Source organism: Phytophthora sojae (assembly GCF_000149755.1).
Source record: "Phytophthora sojae unplaced genomic scaffold PHYSOscaffold_9, whole genome shotgun sequence".
Classification (NCBI taxonomy): domain Eukaryota; phylum Oomycota; class Peronosporomycetes; order Peronosporales; family Peronosporaceae; genus Phytophthora; species Phytophthora sojae.
This window is the reverse complement of record NW_009258123.1, coordinates 779,535-794,415: the sequence shown is the minus strand read 5'-3', so window position 1 is coordinate 794,415 and position 14,881 is coordinate 779,535. Positions and strand designations below refer to the sequence as shown.

At 56.0% G+C, this 14,881-nt stretch overlaps 5 protein-coding genes across 5 annotated transcripts; 4 read left to right on the top strand and 1 right to left on the bottom strand.

Annotated features, from left to right (window-relative positions):
* Positions 1 to 242: 242 nt before the first annotated feature.
* Positions 243 to 509, top strand: PHYSODRAFT_288454 (hypothetical protein; the record flags this gene model as incomplete). The annotated part of the gene is made up of 1 exon (XM_009536206.1): positions 243 to 509. One exon carries the CDS (start codon positions 243 to 245, stop codon positions 507 to 509), a length of 267 nt encoding a protein of 88 aa, XP_009534501.1.
* Positions 510 to 1,108: 599 nt separating this feature from the next.
* Positions 1,109 to 1,291, bottom strand: PHYSODRAFT_523129 (hypothetical protein; the record flags this gene model as incomplete). The annotated part of the gene is made up of 1 exon (XM_009536205.1): positions 1,109 to 1,291. The coding sequence occupies one exon, from the start codon at positions 1,289 to 1,291 to the stop codon at positions 1,109 to 1,111; it is 183 nt and encodes a 60-aa protein (XP_009534500.1).
* An 878-nt stretch (positions 1,292 to 2,169) lies between these two features.
* PHYSODRAFT_521981 (hypothetical protein) lies at positions 2,170 to 3,807 on the top strand (the record flags this gene model as incomplete). The annotated part of the gene is made up of 1 exon (XM_009536204.1): positions 2,170 to 3,807. The coding sequence occupies one exon, from the start codon at positions 2,170 to 2,172 to the stop codon at positions 3,805 to 3,807; it is 1,638 nt and encodes a 545-aa protein (XP_009534499.1).
* A 3,638-nt stretch (positions 3,808 to 7,445) lies between these two features.
* Positions 7,446 to 8,351, top strand: PHYSODRAFT_434726 (hypothetical protein; the record flags this gene model as incomplete). Its single annotated transcript, XM_009536203.1, has 2 exons — positions 7,446 to 7,981; positions 8,156 to 8,351. Coding segments are annotated over 2 exons (732 nt in total), but the record flags the coding sequence as incomplete, so codon positions are not given.
* A 276-nt stretch (positions 8,352 to 8,627) lies between these two features.
* PHYSODRAFT_338405 (hypothetical protein) lies at positions 8,628 to 10,500 on the top strand (the record flags this gene model as incomplete). Its single annotated transcript, XM_009536202.1, has 4 exons — positions 8,628 to 9,072; positions 9,135 to 9,781; positions 9,814 to 10,041; positions 10,084 to 10,500. 4 exons carry the CDS (start codon positions 8,628 to 8,630, stop codon positions 10,498 to 10,500), a joined length of 1,737 nt encoding a protein of 578 aa, XP_009534497.1.
* Positions 10,501 to 14,881: the final 4,381 nt, after the last annotated feature.

Below are 14,881 nucleotides of genomic sequence, written 5' to 3'. Positions count from 1 at the left end.
GTTGATCGGCGTGGACCACGTACGTCTGGCCTTAAACTGCCCGGATACGGTAAAAGGCAACTTCAACTTCCGCTATTACCAAGTCCGTAATTCGAAGGTTGTTGGTCGCGAGCATTTTGCACTGACTGATTATAGGCATCGTAATCGGCAGCAGAGCTACAGTACTGTCGGTATCCGTCCACACACCGCTCTCCATCATTCCGCGTTTTACTCCGCAGCACTCCAGAAAGTTAGCCCGCAGTATGCGCCCCAGTTTCATCTTCGCGGTGGTGTTTGTGGCCACTCTCCATGCGTGTGGTGCATCCGTCCCGTCGGCCGAGAATACCAACGCTTTGGTCAAGAACGGTGAGTCGCCTGGAACCACCGCCTTAACCGGCGCGGATGGCGGACGAATACTTCGTCGTGTCGACGATATTGACGAAGAGAGAGGGCTGAAAGAGTTTTTGGAGAAACTCAAGCTCGTGATCCCGCCAAGGCTGCGAGGAAGGCCCCAAAAGCCGAAAAAATAAAGCAATGGAAGGAGTCTGAAGTCAAGTTACAGCAGTGGCTTGATTTACAGGCGTTGAAGGCTGCCCATGGCGCCAAGTAGATGCTTGATAGCAGCACACGTGGGTATGGCCGCTGCCTCGAGCAATAGTCGTAACTTACGACTCGTAAGTCACGAGACCAAAATAAAATCGAGCATGAAGTGAACATATCGAACTTTATTTTTTCTTTCGCTGATTCTCGTTCAAGATTCTCCTAAATATTTTGGCCCGGGGCGATAGCATGAAAGCTATCGTTTAAGTCGAAACCAGATTTTAAAACGCCTTTACCGTATCAAAAACATAGATGCCAATCCGATCAGCCTCAAAGGACCTACTTCGTGTACGTTTTTGTTTTTGTTTTGTTTTGTAGTCACTTAGCGCTCTAACGACTTCTAATACAAAGTTCCTGCTTCCGCTCGTTTACGTCGTCTGCAAGCTTGCACCCTTTTTGAGTACCGTCCGTTATGGAGTGGACGATAGCGCTGAAAGTGCTGAGACATCGGCATGTGCTGCTCCTGTCATCCAGTGTTGGAGATCACCACTAATGAATTCCAAAGCGGGTGCCCAGACTCCATTCGGTTCTACCCCGAATTCAAATGTGAGAACTGTCTGCTGCAGGTCGTGTCCATTGCCAGATTGGCAACAGCATCAGCCGTTTTGTTGAAAGCTCGGAGGTGGTGAGACCATGATCGAACGCCACATCTATCAGCTCCCACTCGGCATCTACTTCGTGTATGTTGTAGAGCAAAGTCTTGCCTTTCCATCAGATAAAACAAATAGTGCTCAAACTGATGTTACCAACTAGATGTACGTCTTCGTGTCAACGTACCACGCGACAGAAGGACCTGAACGTTCATACAGCATCTAATCTATGTATGAGTCCACATGCAGCAACCCACCAACACCTCAGGCACTGTAATTTGGCTCAGGCGCTTGTGGTCGTGTCGAGAGAAACGAACACGACTCAAACGAATGCAGAGGATTGCCTTTGAAAGCGATAGTGGCCGAACTTGATACTGCGAAATTACAGGAGGCGATGAAGGAGGTGGACGAACACCTGTACTTTTAGGTACGGGCTTAAAAGTAGGAGTCTAGGTGCTCGTCAACGTCGCGTGAGGGCATCGGGACCACTTTTCCTCCCGTTCAATACTTAGAAATGGACAATAGATTTCTCTATTGAAACCTAGTAGACCCAGTGCACTATACACGACTTCGAAAATACGTGCCCTACCTAGCAACACCGTATAAAAAATAAATAAACCAGAAAACTGGGGCTCCGTCATCTCCAGTGTTAAGAGAAGCCGGTAGCGGTCACCACCGTCACTAAGATTGGCGATAACTTGGCGGCGCTTGGCATACTGTAGCGCCAAGTGTTTTAAATTATCGTAGCGAGGATGTGAATCAACGTGACCTAAAATTGATGGCAGGTTTCATGCGATTGCGCTGCGTTCGTGGTCTATGAATATAACTTTTTCCTACACTTTGTCGACCCGACACCAGTTAGCAGATCGCCTTGTAGCGGCCGAGTCAGCCACAAAAAAGTTCGTCGTGTTCTAAGAGCAACCGGGGATAACGCGCCAGGATGCCACCCATTCGATCGATGCGATCCGCCCGAAGCGTCAGTAGGTTCATTACAGCTCCGATGCGAAGGATATCCAGCGTCTACTACGTCAACGGCAAGTACGTCGACAAACGCAAAGCACTACGCGAGGAGACGACCCCCTTCACAGCGAAGCGCTTCCTGCTCTGTGTATGGGTGTGTGTTGGACTCGTGCCGCTACTGCTTCAGGTCAGAAGCTACATCAAGTTCATGACGCCACACAAAATCACCGAGGACTTGGTCGTCCCTGCAGATTCAGTGGCCGAGACGGCGAACCTCGAGAACTTTTGCCCAGTTGAAGGACTCGCCATCGCGGGGGCCTGGTGGAACGTCGTGGACACTCATTACTACACTGTTCCGGATGGGAGGGTCTGCCACTTTGTCGTGCCGCAATACAATATTCACGGAGCCTATCTTCTCGGACCCGATAAAGTCCCTCCATCCCGTACAACACCAGCAAGCTGCGCCAACGAGAGCTACCCGTTCCACCACTACTTTTACCACGGCAGTATCGGCTTTTACGCGTTCTACGAGGAAGCGTCGGGCACGTATTGCGCCAATGACAAAGTGTCGTACGTGGAGGTGGATGGTCTCGGGACTTACGACAGCAATGGTGCAGATTTGGCGAACGATACGGGTGACGCACTGTACAGGAGCTCGTACTGGTATGGCTTGTTCGGAGCAGTCTGGATTGCATATCGATCGATGCTGATGAGGAGGAGCTATATTTCTTGCAAACGCTTTGGACGACGAAGCGATATTATGCACCAGAAGATGCTGTTCAAGGAGGCGGTGGTGTACGTGCAGGAGAGTTTGCGACTGTCAGCGCACGGGGCGAGGAACTATCATCGTGCAGCGATACTGTATCTTCTGGTCGAGGGGCTCATGAGCGACTTGTTCATGCTCATCGCACAGGACGGATTGATTGCCAAGGTCCAGTACATTTCGTTGGGCTATAATTTGTCTGGAGTGCTGTCGATGCTGTTTGAAATGGTGGAGAGCATGAACTGGTTCAGCGAGAAGTGGCGTTGTTTGCTCAAGCGCCTATTCTTCAATTATGAGGCTGCTATGGTGGGCGAGTTCTTCTGTGCGATAGTGATGCACTACTATCTCACATCGTTAAATCGGTCGAGCCTTAGAGATTCCAAGCCAGCAGCTGAGGTTGTATCGTATTACGTGTGGAGCTTGGTAGGCCACGGCATCATCGTGCTGGGGATTGTCGGTGCCATCATAACAATCCGAGCGTTGGGGGCCATGATTGCGGTTAGATACACCTATGGGTCTTTCGATCCGTTAACGGCACAATGCGGTGTGGATACTGCGCTAGGAGTTCGATCGAAGATGATTCTCCTGAGTGGCTATGTATGGGAGGACGGTGAGCTTCGCTACAGCGTTGACACTCTGAAATGCTTCGGGATGATGAGTATGGACGACGATGATGGAGCGCAGTTCCTCGTTCTGCACAAATTACGCTGGCTCGCGATTCCTCGACAAGATATGATCGTCATTGGTGAAGTGCACGGCCACCGAGTGGAATTATGTCCAGAGCGGCCGTGCAATGGCATCGTAAGCGTCTTCAGTAAAACACTGGGAGGTCCGCCGGGTCGAGCGCAAGGACCAACGCTAATGGTGAAGCACACATTTGCACTCCAAGTTGCCCCAGTCACTCAAACTGAATAGCGTGTCTTTGGCATTGCGACTACTTCGGGACACTTCGCGGATAGCCCCTCTGTGTTGTAGCTTGGGCCAGAAACACCTAGACCTTGCATTGCCTACGAAGGACCCAGCAGTAGCATTGACTTTCTGGCGCGGGTACTGTTTCAACACAAAGGGTGAAGCTCAACATTAATGACCTCGAAGTCGCGCCGGGCTATTCACAACGCCAGCGATGATGCTTACTCACTCTTCACCGTTGCATCACTTTGTCCCTTGTCTCGGGCGAACGGAGAAGATCTCTAATATGAAACCCTGTTCAGTGCGAATGACCCCAGAGCTTTCGAACGATTCGCTCTCACTTTTCCCAGATTTTCAGCAGCAACTGAGCGTGTTGAACCGGCTCGGGTACATCTCTGTGTATGGTGTCGAGACGTGCGGGATCATGAGCACGCATGTCACCGTAGGGTGTGCTATACGAATGAACTCATGGTGTGCCGTTCAACACCTACCAGCTCACGGGCGCCCACAAGGCTCGATTGAGCGCTGCACCACGCGTGATCTGGACGAAGTCTTCCTCGTGGTGCGCACTGTCGCTTGGGCAATTGTAATTGGCAATGCATACGTACGCTATACTATGCGAGCGGTGACAACCGTGATCAAGTTTGCTGCAAACAACTGTAGATCGCACTGAAGCAGCAGCCATATACAGCCTCGTCAGTTTTATCTGAACACAGCCATCCTGCATTCTCATGTTGCACGATAGCCGTTTAAATACGTGGTACTACGACTTTTTCATTAGGCGAAGAAGCACAATTGACTCTCGAATTTGACGCGCCAGAAATAATCAGAGAAATCACTGCTTTACTTTTAACCCCTTGAACGCGGAGGGGTGACAAGGACGTGATAACATGTAAGAAAACGCCTTATGCTGTTCTGAACAGCATAAGAAATACTAACGGAAATTACCGAATAATACCCCGGGCACTATTTATTAGTACCCTCCCATTTTCAAAACAAATATGCTAAATTATGAATATTACACAGTATAAACATGATTTCGACAATAAATTCCTAAATATATACTTGATCTTTGTATGGAAGTAACATTGTAACCCTGGGATACACATTGGGTTACATTTTAGAGGGTACTATACGGGTAAGGGGTATTATTCGGGAATTTACGTTATGTGATAAAGTATGCCATAATGTATCTGAGAAAATATTTGTACCTTTGCGCTCGGCTTGTAGCTAAGCTCCCCGGTAATAATCCCCGCAAAGATGAGGCGCACTGGGACACAAGCCGTTAAACCAATCAGAATCCGCTCCCGTTTTCCCGATTTTTATGAATTCCTGCGGCAAGAAGATCAGGTACCATGCATCACAGGTATGTCACGGATCACGTCTGAAACCTCGACTGACAGCTTTCCTGACGATGCTCGAAGGCGCGTTAGAGCAGGAAGAGGCGCGACTTCAAGAGGAGCAAGGGCAGGACGGGCAAGCGTATCAAGTGTGAGTGGTTATCCCACTCTTCAAGGCAAAGATGACACGAGATGGCGGGCTGGGCGCGGAACGTTCGGTCGCCAGCCGCCAAGGACGGGTGTCATGGACGCCAGGAAGCTCGTGCACGGGAGGTGCGGCGTCCCCAAGTGGTTGCGGTAGGAAAGGAAGCGGGCCGGCGGGGTAGCCGTCGGCCGCGCATGATGTGGTGAAGGATTCAGTCGTGAATTCTCCTCGTTGAAAGCAAGAAACCCTTTGCATTTTTACGAGATTGCCTTCCTATCTTCTAGCGTCTTACCAGCAAGCTACGCGTCTACTCTTTGTTGGCCGAAGTACTCGACCCTAACGGAGGAGGATCGCGACAAGTTGGTGGAGAAGCAGGGTATTTCTCACTGATAAGCGAGGCGCCTGGATCAAGGCGTGCTGATGGAAGAAGGCGGTGGGGAACTGGCAGGGTGGTGGCGTGACCGACGGGAGCGAGTCAAACTTCGACTTCGAGGGCGCCACGGACGTGTTCGGCAGCAGCGAGAGCGAGGTCAGCGCTGAGGAAGTGGCGGCTGGCAACGTGCTGGGTCCGATCGCGGAGGAGCAAGCTATCGGGCAAGACGACGAGGCTCCAGGTGCAGAGGTCTCGGCGGTGCCCGTGGGCGAGGCGCCCGAGCGGCGGGGCCTGAGGATGGGCGCCGAGGCCCAGGGGCGTGCGAGCCTACTGGAGACGTCGCGTGGGCGGCGTGCGCTGGACGCCTCCCTGCGAAGCTAGTGCAAGGAGCTCCTGCGGCAGTTGGCGGTGAGGCCCGGGACGTGCCTGCGACGACTGCGCCGACGACAGGCGTGGTGGCGACGGTAGTGGCGACGTCCTCGGGGCCAAGGCCGAGCGAGAGTGTGCCGGGCAAGGCGACGCCCGTGCCTGGATATGTGAGCGCGGTGCCGACTTCCGCGTTTGCAACTCCGCCGGCCGCGTCAATGGCGGGAGCGAGCGGAGCCCCTGCTCCGGCCCCTACCCCTACAAGAACGAGGACGACGAGGGCCCTGACGTAGCGGCGATATGGGACCGCCTCCGCCGACAGCGGCGAGCACGGGGCCGCCTCCAACCACGGTGTCCGCGACTACAGTGGCTTCGGCGGCTCCCTCGACAATGAGTTCCGCGAGTACCACTTCGACGGCAGGTACCGGACCGGTACCGTCGGGTGGGACTCATGGGTCGAGCGGGAATCCGAACGTGGAATTGCTGGCGCGGGTATTTACGCGGGCTTTGAGCACGCCTCCACCGGCATCCCAGGGTCCTACGGTTCAACAGGGAGGAGGAACGAGTCTACCTCCGCCGACGGCAAGAGGTACGAGACAAGCTCCTCCGCCTGCGGGAGGCACGGGACAGGTGCCGCATACGTCAAGTGCGGCTGCCCAAGCGTATCAAGCTACGAGCATGGCGTGGCCAGTGAGCCAGCCGGTGGTATCTGCGCAGCCGACGGTGGCGGCCCGCTCCGGGGAACGTGAACCCCTCGGCGGGGGCGTACCTCGACTCGGTGGTGCGGCAGCCACTGCAGCAATATCTTGGGGGAGCGGCTGGAACGGTGGCGGCCACGGGAATGCCGACGCCGAACGCGGCTCCGAAGCAGAGCGTGCCTGTGCAGACTACGGCGGTCATGTCTCGACCGGTGCCGTCCGCGCCGACGCCGACGCACATGATAGTTCCGGCGCCGACTCCGAGCGCTTTGTCGATGGCGACGATCCCCTCGTACGGAGGGCTGACGATCGCGCAGACGCCGATGGGCGGAGGCGGGGCGACGCCCGCGAGCGCGTTCTACCCCTCGTTTCAGCCGGTGAGCGCGATGACGCCGGTGGCGAGTATGCCGATGAGCCAGTCCGCAGGGGCTGCGCCTGGTGCCTATAGTGAGCAGATGGCTGTGAGCGCGGCTGCAACGCCGATAGGGGCGGCCGCGTCGACTCCGTTGAGCATGGGCATGGGATCGTACGGGCAGCAGCCGAGCTACCAGCAGTACATGCACCCGGTGACGTCGGAGACGCCCGGGTACGGTCAAGGGTACGCCGGCTACACTGTCCCTCTTTCGGCTGGTCTCGCTCCCGCGTTTGGAGCTGGCCAAGGTGGAGGAGTAGGTGCGACCAACGAGGCAAGGAGTGTTGCGTATGGAGGCTCCCACGTGGGTGGCATCCCCACGGAGCTTCGCAATGCGGTGAAGGTGATCGTGCCGTTCTACTCGGAGGTTGCATCGAGCGAACGTGCTGCTGCGTTCTGGCGGTCGTTCGAGAAGTGCACCGAGAGCATGGATGACGCTCTGCGGTTGACAGCATTCGAGCAGTGCATGAAGGGCAAGGTTGGTCAAAAGTGGTGGTACAACTCCAGGATCGAGAACTTCATGACGCTCAAGATCCGCTTCCACAACCGGTTCTTCAGCCGTACCCCGGCTCAAATGTGGAGCCAGCTACGCACGGCGAGGCGGAACTACGGCGAGTCGGTCGAGGAGTGGGGCGACCGCGTCAACAGGATGTGCGAGGCGCTCCGCTACAACGAGCCGCGCATGCGGTACGAGTTCTTCGTAGAGGGCCTTCGCAACAAGCAGTTGCGTGCCATGCTGAACGCGAGCGTGGTCTCGACGATCGAGGAGGCCGGTGCGCTACTCTTGTTCAAGGGACTGCATCGACCAGTGGAGGAAGAGGACGAGTTCGCCGAGGGCGGGAAGACGTCCGGCGGTGGCAAGACGGAGCAGTCCAAGCTGGCGGATCAGGTGCACGAGATGCACGGGATGATGAAGCAGCAGCAGAGGGCGCTCGCGTCTGCGCCTCAGGCTCCGCGTTCTCCTCGCCGACCCTCGATCAATGCCGCGGCGCCGGCACAGACGGCGGCTGCGAAGTCGAGTGAAACGGGTGGTGGTGGTTCGGAGCGTCAACTCCATATTCGCATGGCGCCTGGCACGCGCACCCAGGAAGGCGAGACGGTCTGCGGTCGCTGCGAGCGACGGAACCGCAGTCGCTTGACGTGCTCCCGAGGTAAGGGGACGTGCAACCGCTGTGACGAGTTCGGTCACTTCTCCGTGGAATGCTACTTGCCCAGAACGCCGACGAATGACGGTTCTCGGGGCAACGCAGGGGGTGGTGCTCAAGGCCAAAGGACGAGGCAGTGCGGCCTGTGTGACGGCACGGACCACTTCATGGCGAAGTGCCCGTACAAGGCGCAGTTGAAGAATTTGCTCAAGAGCTTGGCCGGGAAGGACCCCGCAGTGCCAGCGGAGGCCCTGAACCGAGCGTGAAGAGGGCAGGAGGAGGGGGAAGGAAGTGTCGCACCTTCCTCTTGCCTGACGGGCGACACAGCGGAGCACGTCGTGGCGGCGATGGCGGAAATCGGCGAACGGTTGGGTGCTCTGCAGGACGAAGGCAGCGCGTCGCGTGACGAAGACGGTGGCGTGCTGGCCGGGGAATCGACGGAAAAAGTTAGTGGTGAAACAGAAGAGATGGTAGGTACTGCCCCGCGTGGCACACTTGCCGATGAAGGACTGGACGACGACACGAGCGAGAACGGCGAAGCCAAACTCGTCGTGCTGAAGGTGACCGCGGACGGGCGCGGGAAGAGCTCCGTCACGGTGAAAGTGAACAAGGAGGCGGTGCGTGCGGGCTCCGTCTTGGCTGGAATGCGCGTCCCCGGAGCATCGAAGAGCTCGGGCGCGGACTGCGACAAGGACCCCGACGGCGCGATGAAGAACGCCGTCGTGGGCAACATGAACGACAAGGGCGGTGCGAAGGAGGGCACTGGCCCGAATGATATGGCAAACGCGGGTGGTGCGACGGAAAGCACTGTCCCGATCAAACGGAATAAGCAGCGCCGGGTCTGGACGCTGGAGGGTTACCCCGCGAGGTTACCTCTGGCATGGACACGCTGGAAGATTGCATTGAAGATGCTGAGGTTGCGCGGCTGGAGCGGTTCTCCACCGTGACCAAGGCAAACGACACGGCCGAGTCGGATATTCAGGGCCGTGCCGAGGAGGGCGGAACACCTTCGACTGAGAGTACCAAGGGTAGAGCATCTCAGGCTCGCTATGGACGCATGTTCACCGACCGAGAGCTGGAGCTGCTCGAACAGGGTGAGTATGGGCTGGCGAGCGACGAACCTGAAGAGTACGACAAGGAGTTGGAGGAACGGCTGTTCCCCCGTGACGAAGTGGAAATGAAACGGCGGATGCAGGAGAACGCCGCGAGGCAGAAGGCGATGAGCATCGAGGAGATAAGCAAGTTGCTCGGAATTCCAGTCGAGAAGCTGGAGCGGACGAAGGAGGTAGCGCGGCGTGCCGGCTCCACACCCGAGTACTGGCTGGAATGGTACGATAAGACGCTGGCGGTGTCCAGCGAGGCAAAGCGAGCCAATCGTGACTTCAAGGGGCACGGGCCCTACGAGAAACCAGAAGCAAAGTCGACTGGCCCGTTGGCGGCCGTCGCTGACAGTCCCAACCCGCGCGAAGGAGTCGTCGAGGCCACGAGTGCCGCGGCTGGGGTGAGCGGTGGAATGGAAAGGGGATTATCGAGTCAGCGAGGGACCACGGGAAAGACGAGGCTGCGGTAGAGCAGGAAGTCGTGAGGAATGCGTGCTCGAGTCTCGCTACGAACGAGGCAGCGTCGGAGATCGAGACCATGGACGAGATGGACCGTGAAGACAAGACGGTCCCATTTACCAGTCGGTCGGTGATACGGAAGGTCGTTCACCGACGGCTGAAGGGGTTGGTGAGGGACGGTGAGGATGGCGCCGACGGCAAGGTGCCCCCGTTCCGTGATAAGAACCCGGCCGGCCTGACCTAGGACGAGAAGGAGTGGCTACGTGGGCAACTCCGAGTCTCGTTCAAGGGGGTCGACGAATGGCGGCTGCGGGTATTGACAGATTGGTTCGAACGATATTACGCCGGGGAGGCGGCGGCCATCTGCGAGAAGCTTAAGCTGCGCGCGAAACGAGGAGTGGCTGAGGCTCGCGTGGGCAAGGATAGTGCCCCGGGCAAGGCCGAGAAGCACGTGCCGTTCCAGGTGGGCGGCACGGTGTGCGTGGTGAAGGGGCCTCCTGAGCGAGACAAGGCTCTGGAAGAGGATAGCCCTCACTGCGTTCGCGTGATCGGCGCCGTGGCCCGAGTCATTACTGCAAACACTTTGGCCGCCACAGACAACGGAGCGCACTCAGGTCCAGGAATACCCAGAGTTTCGACACACTGGGAATCACTCCCCTGAATTCCAACGTTCAATAACACCTTCGGCTTTACCAACTTCTCGTGGATCTTGGACACTAACTGCAGATGTGTCCGTTCATCAGCATCCTCCCCCTTCCAGGATTCGCCAAGCGCGAGAGTCTTAGACGTCAGGTAGTCTGCCGCCTGGTTGAACTCTCGCTTGACATGTACCAGCCGCACAGACTTCATACTCGGCCAGCTTCCTCTGGAGATTTGGCTGATTGCAGTTGATGAGACCCTGGGCTTGCTGGATGGCAATCCTGGAGTCCCCAACCACAACGATATCCTGAATTCTACGCTCAATCGCCAGAGTGAGGTCCATCAGAAGTCCATGATACTCAACGTCATTCACAGTTACGTCCTCCAGGATGAATCCCTGGGCATCCAGGATTTCCCACCCGGGGACATGCCACAGAATGCAGCCGCAGCTTCCTTGTCGCGTGGAAGTCTTAGCGGCGCCATCAAAACTCAGAATACACCCCTCACAATTCGCTTCCAGCATTTCCATACTGATAGACACTGGAGGTTTGACGCGCCCCTTGGCTGGGGTCAGGTTTTCAGCGATCTCATCCAAGTGTTCTCTGGGGGGTAATACCCGCACCCGGAATTGCAGCCAAGCCGTCTTCATCGCGTTGAACTCTGCGTATCTCTAGGTTCCAGTGGGACAACTTCAGGCCCCACTTCACCGTCCGACCGTCTGCCGACTGCGAAGTCGGCAACCACTTCAACACAGAGTATCGCGTGTAGACAACGATCTTAGGGCTGCCTTCAACCAGAGTGCGAAACACCTCCAGGACTTTCAGGATAGCAATCACCTCCTTCTCCGCAATGTGATACCGCAGCTCAGCGTCATTCAGGACGCGACCTGTGAATCGAACAGGATGCACAATTCCGTCGTACTCCTGGCCCAACACAGCGGATGCTGCCCACGGGTTCACGTGGGGAATAATCACGAAGGGTCTTGAACGATCAGGATGTCTGAGTAACGGAGTCGAAACAATCTTGCGCTTCAGGATTTCAAAGGCTTCCTGGGCTCTCGACAGGTCTCTCCTGAATTTCACCTGTTCCTCAGTCAGCTCGTACAGGACGGCCGCGATCACGGGTAGATCTTCAATGAACGTGTTGTAGTAATTCAGACTCCCCATGAATCTCTGAACGCCTTTCAGTGTCGTCGGAAACGGCAAGTCTTGGACCCCCTTCGCGATTTTAGGGGTCGCCCGGATACCCTCAGCACTAATCTCGTAAGAGATGTACGGAATGGACAAATTCTCGAATTCTCTCTTGGGAAGACTCACAGAGATATTCCAGTAACGTAGTCGGAAGAACAGCGCGTTCAGATCCTGGCACAGCTGCTCCCAAGTAGGCGCACCGTGGGCAATGTCGTCGATATACGAGCTTCGACCCAGGACAGGGCCCATCTGGGAGGGAGGAGGGATGTTACGCTGAAAAACAGTCATCTCATCCGTCAACACTGAGAGTCGCGGTGCATTTTCACCTGAAACTCTGGGTTCCCCAGAGTCCAACCCCCAAAAGTCCAAGACATCCTGGTCGACGTCAGCTTCTTCCTCAGGGGAAAGCCGCAGAAATCCCCACAGACAGTTATTGAGAACTGATTGGTAGATGAGCGGCTCGTTCTTGAGGCCAAACGGTATCCTGACCCACTGGTAGTGCCCATAGGGACAGACGAACGCAGAGATCAACTTGGCTCTCTCGGTCATCTTGATAGCCCAGAAACCATTCGCCATGTCCAAGCTCATAAACCACATCGCCGACTCAAAGCCAATCAAAAGATCATCAATAAGCGGCAGCGGGTAGTGCGAGAGCTTGGTGAAGCCATTCACAACGCGATAGTCGATGCACATCCGGATGTCAACGCCATTCTTCTTGAAGACAATCACGATTGGAGATGCCCAGGGGGACGTAGAAGTCTTGATCAGCCCGTTCTCCAGAAGCTTCTTCAGATGTTCGTACACCTTGGTCCACAGGTGTGGTGCAATGGACCTTGGACGCTGGGCAACAGGTTTAGCGTCGCCTACATCCAGGTCACAAACCACTCCACGGGCAGGTGGGGGGGGGGGGGGCTGCTTTGCCGTCTCCCAAGAAGATCTTCCGATGATATTCCAGAATTCGCCTCACTTGGTCTTCCATCTCAGGCGTCGTTTTCCCAGGGACTCCAACATCTGCCTCCTCGATCTTGCACTCAGGGGTCAAGCCACGCATCTCAGGAAGCATAACCAACTGGTCGCGCAACTGAGAGAACTACTCACTTCCTTCGCGAATGTAAACCGCAGGCTCGTAGTCGAGGTCCTCTGTCGAGAGTCACATACAGCGCTCATACTCCTGCTTCAGCTTCTCCAACGGAGTTCCTGGCAACCCTGAGATCGGGATGTCCCATTAATCTTCAACAGCACCCTGAGAATCGTCGTCATCCACGTCGACTTCCAGAGAATCACCTGACCCTGAGAATCACTGCCAACTTCAACCTGTAAACTCAGGGTTTCAGCGGTCGTATCATCTTCAGGACGCATGTCCTCTGGGGTTCCGATAGCCTGCGAGGCAACATCGGTCACCGCCTCCTTCAGAACGTCACCCAAGTTACTCGTATGAACAGCAACGTCTCGGAGTTCAGGAGGGTCTTCAGGGGGCACCTCTTCAGTCTGAGTTGGAGCGTCTTCAGCGAAGCGCAGACTCTTATTCGGGAGAGTGTTCAGTGGCGTGAGGGCAGACTTTGTGCAGAACGTCTGGCTGCGCTGGAGCCATCATGTGTTGAGACCCCTGAGTATCAGTGGCCTACGAAGATTCTGCCGCGACCTGCAAAATGCCCCGACATGGCACTACTTGCCTCGATTCTCAGGAAACCGAAGACTCGTCGCGTTCCCAGCGTCGCACTTCACGTCGGACGTACAGCACCATGCTCTCAGTGTCCAACGCCGCTGCTCCCGATTCCGGAGCAGGCGCAGCAGCTTCCCGGATGTCGCTTTCAGGCGTCCTCCTGGGTGCCGCTTGCGAGCTTAGCGCTGAAACGCTGGGTTCAGGTGGTGCGAACCCAGAATTCACCTTGGAACTCTGAGTCTTCGCCTCCTCCTTCGCTCGCACGGGCTCCGGCTTCAATTCCACAACAGCCTCGTCCGAAGATGAGACCAAGTCAATCACCTCCGGGGGCTCAACCGCATTGGCGCCTCCCTCAGACGCCTGAGCACCACCCTCGCGGGTGTGCTCCTCTGGGACTTCAGGAATCCGCAACCCAGAATTCACCTCCGTCGAACCTTAGAACTCAGGGGAAACTTCTTCCTCCTGAGTTTGCGATCCAGCAGCAGGCTGATCTTGAGCTGCAGACGCCTCGACGTCCCCACCTTGCACTGCCTCGCTCTCGCCAGCAGCCTTCTTCGCTTTCCGAGCGTCGCGGACGACTGTTTCCAGATCCTTGTGCTCCTCAGGCTCCATACCTTGAACACGACGCGACTGACGTGACGCCTCACCGCGTCCTCCGTCACCGCGTCCTCCGTAACCGCGTCCTCCGTCACCGCGTCCTCCGTAACCGCGTCCTCCGTCACCGCGTCCACTCTTCTTCGCTCCTCGTCCTCCAGGCATCTTGGTAGCTTGAGGTTGACGGGCACTCAGCACTTCTTCAACACTTGGTTCCGGCGAAATCCTCGACAACCGAATCCGGGCACGCGCACCAGCTGAGGCGAGGCCGATGAAACCTTTGTCGCCCAGGGGGGTTCGTATAGCGCAGCCCAAGACTGTTCCCCAGGGTGTAGACCCAGTGGATCGACTTGAGAGTCAACAGCAAGAAGATAGACCCAGAGATTCGCAGCCGCAAAGCTTTAAACCCTGAAAATCACACTCCTTGGTTGGCGTGGGTACCTTGTGTAATCCCTGTCGGCTCGTTTGTCTTCGACGGAACGGCACTCCACCGATTGTAAATGTAGCCTCGAAGAAGTGCGGGAGCGCACGTCTACTTCAGAACGCACCTCCACACCAAAGGTAAACCCAGAGAATCAGATCCCCTGAAACCCAGAATATCACGAATTCAGGGTCCAGGATTTCAGTCGACTCCGGGACTTGGAACTCAGAAGACACCTTACCCAAATGCCCTCCTAGCTCGATAAAACCAACAAATACAGAGTATACAAACACTACAACTAGCCGCCACTTATTCTTTTGGACCCTTGGACGGTGGGTCACACACACACTAGGCTCACTCGAGTCTGAAATTCAGGGACCTAGCTCCCCTGAGACTCACACAAACGCGCACCACCTCCAATAAAGGAGGAAAATACAATCACTATCAGTTACCTTCCCTTCACACAAGCAGTCAATACAAAATCCTGGAGGCGACTACCTAGCACCCCAGAATACCCTCTGGAATAATATGAAAT